Source organism: Ptychodera flava, chromosome 12 (genome assembly GCF_041260155.1).
Source record: "Ptychodera flava strain L36383 chromosome 12, AS_Pfla_20210202, whole genome shotgun sequence".
In the NCBI taxonomy this organism is placed as follows: domain Eukaryota; kingdom Metazoa; phylum Hemichordata; class Enteropneusta; family Ptychoderidae; genus Ptychodera; species Ptychodera flava.
In genome coordinates this window covers 11,379,093-11,389,384 of record NC_091939.1, presented here as the reverse complement: position 1 = coordinate 11,389,384, position 10,292 = coordinate 11,379,093, and the positions used below count along the sequence as shown (strand labels likewise).

At 39.4% G+C, this 10,292-nt stretch overlaps 1 protein-coding gene across 1 annotated transcript; it reads right to left on the bottom strand.

Moving 5' to 3' along the window:
- Positions 1 to 594: 594 nt before the first annotated feature.
- LOC139144990 (probable methyltransferase-like protein 24) lies at positions 595 to 9,844 on the bottom strand. Its single transcript, XM_070715871.1, has 6 exons — positions 9,654 to 9,844; positions 5,491 to 5,579; positions 4,919 to 5,190; positions 3,052 to 3,123; positions 2,100 to 2,274; positions 595 to 1,225 (listed from the first exon to the last, which is right to left on the bottom strand). Exons 1-6 carry the CDS (start codon positions 9,718 to 9,720, stop codon positions 908 to 910), a joined length of 993 nt encoding a protein of 330 aa, XP_070571972.1. The 5' UTR covers positions 9,721 to 9,844; the 3' UTR covers positions 595 to 907.
- Positions 9,845 to 10,292: the final 448 nt, after the last annotated feature.

The window sequence follows — 10,292 nt, the reverse complement described above, 5'->3', positions numbered from 1 at the left end:
AAACTGAACAAGCTACTCAACGATAAAACTGTTTTGTAGCTTTTTATTGTTAAATCGGCTAGGCACCACTTACGTCACGATAGGAATATTTTTCCACTTCCTGTTTTATATACAATGGACCGGATAATATTCGCAGGTGAAATGAAATTTGAATCGGTGTTGTCATAGCTGTAACATTGTTGAATTTCCTACCATTTTTTTTTGGTTTGCATGTCAATTACGAGTTCTTGTTCTACTCCCCAAAGTGTGTTGAAACACCATCTATTTAGCCTGTCAACACAGCGTCTATATATATGTGTAAAAATGCACCATTATTATCGTTTTTACAATAATGCCTGTCTGAACTAAAATTCATTTGTCAACATTAAAAATGTAGTTTACACTACTTGTACAGGCTGAGATGACAAACTGAATATTGTGTATCTCAAAATGCTTCGGGAGTAGAAAAAAGAAACTGTGTTTGACATGAAAAACAGAGAATGTGAAAAAGATATAAAAATATTACAGCTACTGTTTTTTATGTTGAAGAACAAAAGCAAAAAATACCATGAGCAGGTATAATCGATACCGAAGACAAGACAGACTGATAAAAAATACGGGTTCTGTGGAACCCAGGAGAACATTAGAATCCTTTATTTGAAATTGGTTAAAACAAATCCATTCTCTCCACGGAATATTGTCTACTAATCTCGAATGCTGTTTATATCTCGCAAGAACAAGCGTGTGTTGTATTGTGCGACTCTTTGACTCATGTCTATCATTTCACAGGTTGTGAGCGCTCAAAACACCACGAAACATTGCACTGTTCATAATGTTGGCATTCCAAAAGCATGGGTCATTATTGCTCGAATTCACCTGGTAACAACCAATATTGTTCTCAGTGTTCTCTTTGACCGCCAATCAGTCACTATTGCTCGGGTGTCAGGAAGTTCGTATTGACCCAGGACAGTTCGTGACAACAAGGGTGCATACCAGCGTAGGCTCCAAAGTCTTTTAGCTGGACTGCTTCGTTGGGATGGACCTTCCAAAGCTTGAAGTCGTAGGACTTCATCAACTTTTCCAGGGCTTGGTACAAATGCCAGCGCCTCTGTTTCGTCTCTCCTACACCCATGTGGAGCTCGAAAGAAAACTGTTTGACATGATTCAATATGCCGCTTTCCAACATCTGTGGAAACACGGTGTGCTCAGTTCCCTCGATGTCCATCTTCAGCATGTCGATGGGCCTCTGCATATAGAAAGAAATTTAATCCCAAAATGAAAATCTTGCGAACAAATCCGATGCTAGACAAATTCATGAATTACTATCGATTACGTTCCTAGCGAGGTAACTTTACCAAAGCTCTGCCACGGGGAATTCTGAATATAACAGTAAACAAGTAAACAAAAAATAGAAAAATAAAAAAAAAAACCAAAAAAAGTAAACAAGAAAAATGCTTGACAGAATAAACAAAAACAAGAGAACAAAAACAAACAAGTAAACAAGCAAACAAATGACTGACGGGTCAATTGTGAGATAGAAAATAAAAAAATAGAAACAAACGGTGAAAAGAGAAAAAATAGACAGAATAAACAAAAACAAACAATTGAACAAAGACAAACGAGCAAATAAACAAGCGACTGATGGATCAATTATGAGACTTTCATAAAACAGACTAGATTCACCTTGCTATGGAAAGGTCCTACTCTCTATATACTCTACTAATATAGAGAGGAGGAGCATTCAATGGCAAGCATGTCTTTCATGGCGCATAAATCCTTGGGTGATCAACATTTGTAGCAATTTGTAGCAACCGTTCTCAATGTATGTCTGTTTTTGTCTAAATCATTAATTATGCAAATGAGCATGAAATATGCAAGCCACACCGACCAATAAGTAATCAATTCTTGCCATATTCAAACAGAATCCATGGACCAGATTTGATTCTCATTCTCGTTCTTGAGATATCGCGCCAATAGACAGACAGACAGACATTGCTGCGACATTAGCTCACGTGTGTGAACACGTGGGCTAAAAATTGATAAACAAAAGAAGTAACTCAGGGGAGGACACATAATCACAAAATAAACATCGCAAAAGTTAAGAAAATTATATTACTTACGTCACCGTGCTTCAACATATCCCGGATGTAATCTACCGTTCTGCACACCCAATGATTTTTTATCAACGTCCCGTTCTTGGCCTTACTTTCGAAATACCGTTCAGTATTTTCATGCCAGAGTCCCATGTTGTAAAACCAGTGGTGCTCGTTTCGCTGGTGATCTGACAATCCAATCCTGAGAGAGAGAGAGAGAGAGAGAGAGAGAGAGAGAGAGAGAGAGAGAGAGAGAGAGAGAGAGAGAGAGGGGGGGGGTCGTTAAATCAACTCTGTATTTGATTTTTTACGAGCATGAAGGTGGTAGATTATTTAACAGAGCAGTAAATTGACGGTGAGATAACCTGATTACCCGAATGGACTTAGCTTCTGAAATTAGCTTCTTTATTATTTGCTTGCGACTCTTTTTTCCCATTTTTGTCGAAGATACTGCACAGCGCTTGAGTATAGTAACGCACACCTGCACAAACACTAAATTTCCTTGTTTCTGCAATCGTTGAAAAATTCAACTAATTGCTATGAATAGAATATTTATGGGTTGTACAGATCTATTTCTATTAAGTGCAAGCTATCTGAACCGGGTGACGTGTTTCCTGAAGGCAGTAAGCGCCTAAAAACAAAAAGACTTTAACTTTTGCCAAAACTTTTCTCCTTGAAAACTTTCAAAATCAAGAATAATGATGGTACAAATTTTAGTACTAGAGAAACAAATACCTAACTACTGACTTTTGTCAATGGAATTCGAAATGGTCGCCATGTCTGTGTTAACTCTTTGGGGAAAATGAAATTGTCGATTGTGTAAAACAAGATTGTGGAAATTTCACTTACTTCCAGAGCTTCAAAATTAATCCATAGAGGCGGCAGTAGATCAGAAAAGTATTGCAAAATATTGAAACTCTGAATGTTTGGCACCCGAGGGGCATTCTACCTTTCTGAACACTGCATTTGCAAAACTTACGTGGGATCAAAGCTGTAGACGTCACATCCATACTTGACCGCGTCTTCGTCAAACGACCAGTCGTCTGAGATTCTGCAAGGAAGTGAGTCAAAAGAACGTCATGTTCGGTTTCATTGATTTTTGAATGAACTTAATTGTTTACCGTTTGATGTGATGATGTCAAGGAGCACGTCACCGGTAGTGTATCGATGTGTTGCTGTGAAGCACACCTGGATGTCTGAACAGCATCGCAGAAACTGCAACACAAACAACGGATACTCACTACAGGGGCAGCCAACGCGTCGATTTTGAAAAAAAATATAACCAGTGCGTGCTTTCACGTGTAGATATACTCTTATCACGTACTTTGAACAAAAGCGGAATATAAGTGAAAGTTGTTCACAAGTGCCCCTCCCCCACTGCGATTATGAAACATGCCCAGCGTTCGTAAGTTTTATCCATCTCCAACTGTCCACAGAACCTCCCTGCTACTCCACTCCCCCCTTCTCCCTGTCAGTGGCCTCGTCCATAACAAAGCTACCAAATGCTGTCTCTATGCTACGTGCGTTTGCACTATACCTATCTGCAAATTCCAGAAATAACGGAATCTGACGAGCTTCTCCAAAGCTCCTTCCTATATGACCCCTCGAACTTAATATACAGATAAATCGCTTTACCACGAACACCTTTTATGTATGCCTTTTATGTATGCACTGCACATGTACGGAATGGATAGCTGGCATGCATACTTCAAAGTGCCTTTTCATGATTTTTTTTTCTCCAGATAGTCTATTTGATGTGAGCTCCCAGTCTATTTGATGTAGGCCCCAGCGTTGTCTTTGACACTATGCCCCTGTCACTGCATAATTTCACACAACTGGATGCGCTCCATAAGCTGTATCTTTTGGCTATTTTTTCAGAACTTTTGTTTTGTGGTTTCCCTACACTTTCTATATTGAATCCCTAAACTGTAATTTAATGCCACGTATTTAACATATCGACACAAACTATATGAGTATAATTTACATTGTTATTGTTAAAAATTGTATTCAAGTCCGGACTAGAATTCATTTGTAAACAATAAACAATGATCACTACCACTAGTACAGAAATTTGCGATAAATTTGCGAGAAATGGACACTCTTTCGCTGTATTGCGAGAAGTAAGCAAGAATACATATACTTTCTCGCGATCAAGCTGCGAGAACTGTGCTTTCTCGCATGCATCTGCGAGAAATTGAATTCTCGCAATCAATCAGCGAGAATTATGTTTTCTCGCTCTGCATCTGCGAGAATTCAGTAAACGAGAATTCAGTTTCTCGCAGATGCTGAGCGAGAAAACACAGTTCTCGCCAGCTGATTGCGAGTAAATTAATTCTCGCTAAGTTATTGCGAGACAGTATGTATTCTCGCTTACTTCTCGCAAAAAGCGAGAAAGTGTCCATTCCTCGCAAATTTCTCGCAAATTTCTGTACTAGTGTACAAACATACAAGCTGCGTTGACAAAAAACAATACTCGAAATTTTAGCACGACAAACGGATTAGGGTCAGACACAGTAGTTGATATACAGAAGCAGAATACTGAAAAACTTGCCTCAAGTTACAGCTTATGTCCTACTGTCACGACATAGTGATGATCGGTAAAAAATTGCAATACAGCCACGGGGATCAGGAAGAGTGAAAAATTATGCCATAAAGTTTTTAAAAAAAGCTATGAAATATAGATTTGTCTTATCTGGCCGAAAACTGCTAAAAACTGCTTCATGCTTTGAGAAGACGGGAGGATTTTGTGTTCTTGCTTACTGTTGTAATCTATGGTAATGAGTATCGTGTCCATTTGTCGTGTGAATTTGAACAGGAAGTGTCAATTGCACTTGTGAATTCCTTACCCAAATGAATAAATAATGCATTTTTTCGACGTTACACCAACGTCCAGACATACATCCCAACCTCCGTCTGCCGGTGGATCGTGTCCCATGTGGAATTCGCTTTTACAAGCGTACGTCGGCGTTAGCGCATACTTGAACATAGCGCCCGCTATCTGTTCCGAAGTAATTACGTCAAACACGTCTTGAAAAAGGTTCTCCGGAGGAATTCTGCTTATCTCTTTTTTTATCACGAGTTTCTCCACAATTTCTGATTTTCCTTCCGTGTCACTCTTCTGCAGAAAGGCATAAGCAGATATGAACTGAAAATGTTGCCGTGTTTCATTGATATATTACAGTTGTCTAAAAACTGACACTTTTCGCCACAATTTTTGCAAATTCGCTCAACTGCTACATGAGTTCCTGACCGTCACCAATCAAAAACAGGTCTAATATGTTCACATGTACAAGTTCTGATTCAAAGTGATCAAACAGTTGAACTCATGGACAACCGTACAGGGATTGTGTGTTAACGAACAATCTACCCTCCGACAGAAAATATATATCTGTAGCGTAAGAATCAAACCTAGTCATACCTCTTTTGGCGTCTCCGTGGCTCTCACTTGCAGCGGGGACTCGTTCGGAGGCTCGACAGCCCTGATGGCTGAGTGCTTCGAAAAAAAGTCTGCGTGGAGAACGTACAAATGAATAAAATTATTATTGAAAGAGTTGTGCATTTTCAGAGGTTTTGGCCTCGGTTGCTCTATATTTTCGTTTGAATTACGTAACCTGATACACTCGCTTGCACTACATTGCTTGTGCTGCAGTTTTTACTCGGTATCGACCTAAAACTACACTTCATTGATACGTGTACTTGAAGAAGTTGATACCTTGTATGTTTGAGCCGCCTAATGTTATTGTTGACAGTCGAATTTTATTCATCAACAATTCGGCCAGGGCTTGTGATTTGAATTTCAACAAAATTCATGGAAGGTTTATATATATTCAATTAATCCAATTAATTTTTCGGTGATTAATTAAATCATTTGAACTAAAACAAAACCTGAAGGTAGTGCACGCCTCGGGCACAGACATTTGGATTCTCAGTTTTTTTCGAATACTTTTCTGATCTACCACTTGTGGAGGCTCATTTTAAAGCTCTTGGAGTTAGAGAAAGTTTGACCGTCTTAGTTTTTCGAAAAAAGAAAATTTCCCTTTTACCCCGTAGAGTTAACACAGGGATGGCGGCCATTTTGAATTTCAAATATCGGTAAATGTAAGGTAATTTGTTTCTCGACTCCCAAACTTTGCGCGGTGAACCCTGATTTTTGTTCTTGATAAGGTAAAAGAATAGTTGAAAGTTTCATTAAGGAAAGTTGGAGCAAAAGTTGTAGTCTTTCACTTTCAAGGCGCATACCAATGTACTGTAAAGTTTGACTTGAACCATGACTGTTTGTCAACGACTATCATAGCTCAAAACAGTTTTACTGGTTGGAACAAGAGAAACGAGCAAGCATTGCAAAAATCTGCCCTCCCCCGTGGCAGTTCATGTTTACTCCCTAACTTTCATTCTTGACGTTTACATTGGCCATGATCCATTAATTACCAGTGCTACCATCAATGCATTGAGTTTATTCATCTCTACAACAAAGGAATTCCCAGCATTTGCGTTCCAAAGCTCTATAATTGTAGGGAAGTAGCATGTACACAATGGAATGACATGTGCAAAGAACAATAGCGAGCAACAGCGCGAAGTTCACAAACTACTAGAGTGCCAACATGTCGCGTCCTGACGGAAGCTCGAAATCTCCATTTATTTCACTGGGCTATTCCTTGCTAATTCCTTGCTAAGTCGGTCCAATGGTTAGACCATGAAAGAAACATCGCAAACATACTGCCCGGGACAAGTTACACACACTTAAGAGTATAATATATTATAATTTATTAGTAATTCTATTATTATAATCCTTAAAAAAGCGATTATGCAGCCAATGTAGCACTTTATTAGTATCTCATCAGAGCGGGGGATAATGATTCCATCGGGTCATTACTCATAATATGCTAAATATCTTTACACGTGTAAGTTTTGTCAAATTTTGAACAAACAATCTTGAAGTAGCAATTGCAAGGAACCTATAAGTCACGTGGAAAATATATCGCGCAATCAGTTTCTTAGTAGGTCTTTCTAGGCTGGGATGAGATAATGTACTCAAACGTACAAATTTCCAATTGTCAATCAGTAAACGAACGGAAATTTGTGATTTAAATCATTTTTAGGAATTTCTACACTTAATACAAAATCAATTTCCGAAGCATTTTGTATTGTATTTATGCCTTTTCAGTTTATTCTTGCTTTGACCTGGAGGTCATATTCAATAACGACATCAAAACAGAACTTGCTATTTTACATAAATTTTAGTGGTTGTTGCCGTTGTAGAGGCTATTGTTTCACTTTGAAGAGCAATCACCCATTGTTCACATTCAAATTTATCGTAAATCGGTTAATTGTCACATATGAGTAGAAATTCATTGGGGTTTAGTATTGTCCGGTACAGTCGTTTTTAGACAAGACCTCAACCCCTCCTTTTGAACGACCACGGTCTGTCCTCATTGTGAAGGGGAACCCTCAGATTTCCAGCACAGGGAGAAGCACGAAATCCTTACATCCTTTTGATCACACGTGTGATATTCGCAATGAAGACATGTAGCAGAATTTATATAACTCCCGCCGTGTGGTTCCATCAATGATCTCATCTCCCTTTACTTAACTCCCTGATTGTAATGGGTGAAGGGAGAGGGTACCGTTGAGAGAAACGCATGGCGGGAATTTGATAGTTAAAGCATGTCTTTATCGAAAATATACATGTTTCATTAATTGGCTGTAAGAGTTTCATTCTTTCCCATGCAGATACTGGTATGAGTTAGTTTACAATGTCAGTATTGCAATTGAAGACTCACCAGTGTCCTATAACACTTCTTTGGACTAATAAAATGTAAAGATCCAATTATCCCAAACTAGTTCCAATCGTGTTAAAATAGATCTTACATGAGAACAAGTAAAATCTTCTCTTTAGTTGAGTTGAGGGGTTCAAACTCTTTCAAAATTTCCTGACTTTAGCGTAAGCGTTTGTTTCTCATCGGCGAGCGGGACCCGGGAATCTGACAAATCCGTTTAGAACGGTGACGACACCTCTCACATGACGTGGACAGTGACGTCATGTCAAGACAGGTCGTGGCAGAGAGAAAATTGTCATTTCAATTTTAAATTAAAGGCAAACGTTATTGATAGCCGACAACAAGGTACGTGACGCTAGCAAGGAACACTACCCATCCGTCTTTTCGGACAACGGGCCGAAAGTTAGATATTAGACCCGAAACATGTGCATACTCTTACCCACGGCTTTCATATAATGTAATGTGTCCGCACATGATATATGCTTTAATATGTTAGAATGAGCATTCCATCAATTTGACGTGTATACCAATGGAAGCAGTGATTCATGTCTGCCGTTAATACCTATTTGTCTTATGTAATGTTATTTTTTCCGGGCACCCACGCCTTCATTACAGAATGATCTGTGATTTCAGTGACTTGCCTGTAGGCCTGATTGAACACCTTCTCATCCCTCAGTTTTGCCAATAGTGTAACTATAATTAGATTTAATTGTGTGGTGATTTTTACATTCAAATTACGGACGTGATTAGAAGTGTGGCTAACAAAACTGGGAAGAAAAGTCACACCTAGACAGTGTTCTTGGCGATATATGATAAATCACAGGCTGTGGATAAATCGATGTTGCCGATGTACGTGTTGTTTTTCGACACGGTCAAAACTTCACCAGAGAAAAATGTCTGTAAAGGCAGGAATGACCAACATTGTTAATTTTATATCAGTACGAGCGCAAGCGCGGCTGAAGAGCCGGCATTTTGTCGTTAACCACCCATAACTTTACACGTATAAGTTTTGCAATTGATCCGTTGAAATGTTTGCACCGTGAATTCGAAGGAAGACGTGCGGGAGGTTACCACCATGTCTACCGCCCACGGTGCTAAGACGGAGGGTGGGCTTTATATTCGAAGACGCTGAAGACGCATACATCGAGTTCTGTAAGTTCAGCATGTTGAGAAGACTGATCTACTCCACACGATTTGGCGGAAGCACAATATATTAATTGAGCGTTGTGGTTTTCCTTCTTGTGACCAGATCACAGTCACGGTGGAATCGTACCTCTTCCATTTTGAATGGTCTTTGACAAGTGCCTCACCAAGAAAAGCGATCACAAAGGCCTTTGTAAAGCTATTTTTAATTACACTTGCCCTTTTCGGAGTTGACGTAACTTGGTGTCTCTCCTTTTTGTACAAGAATCAAGAAATAATTTGTATCAGCTAATAAGAAAGTGAACGACTTACTTTTGTGTCAAGTTCAATCTGGGATAACTATAATTTTCCCAAATCGCCTATTCACCGTGACATACAGGTCTGTCGGTCATCCATGGGCGTTGTAGATTCTAATGTTTACTCTAGAATGTTACGCAGCAGCGTGATGAAAGAACTGAACCCGTGATAAAAAAAAATCAGTCTGCATCAGTTGCTGGAAAGTTGTTCAATCAAATCGTGTATAGGTACCATGGATCAGACTTCGGTGCCACAACACGCCTGTGCTATACTTTTGGGGAGGGGATTCAGGTTTGACAACGGAGGCAAAACACTCAGGTTCGTCATGGCTGTCCGTCAGTGTGTAAATACAAATTTCACTTACCCACGTAGAGAAATACGGCCACCATCAAGAAAGCCAAAATCGCTGCAAACTTGTCTTTCGTTTTCATCCTGCGGAACCGTAGATATATACCAGAGTTGGATGGGACCGAAATGTCAAGGCCGAGTGGGTTTGGCTGTGATCGCTTTACGTCTCACAAAAGTACTGGTGTTGTCGATTATGTCACAAGATCACCAATTTATTTACTTTCTTCGTGATTCTATTCATGTTTATGTTGAGTCAGGGGAAGTACCTTTGTAAACGAGTCGGGGAGGGACGAAACACGTTAAGGAGTATTCTGCTAGGAGAGAAGACACTTTTACAGTATCAAACCACCTTCTTGCTTTTATTCGGGTGGCAAGAATTGAAAGATTTTGTATCTTACATTTTCCTAGTACAACTCTACAAATTAATGTTCCGATAGAAAAGGTGTGCATAATTTTGAACACAGTCCAAGGGTTGATTTCATTCTCATTTTGTGGTCTGAGGTGTTAGGGTGAAAGTTGGTATGGGACATTGAGTTCCATTAAGTTAACAGTCTCTTCGTCTTGCCGGACATACGTATATTATAGCAACTGCGCGGGCCACGTAGTTAAAGGGACAAAGTCGGCCATTTTTCATGAGTTTTGTTAGATACGAGGT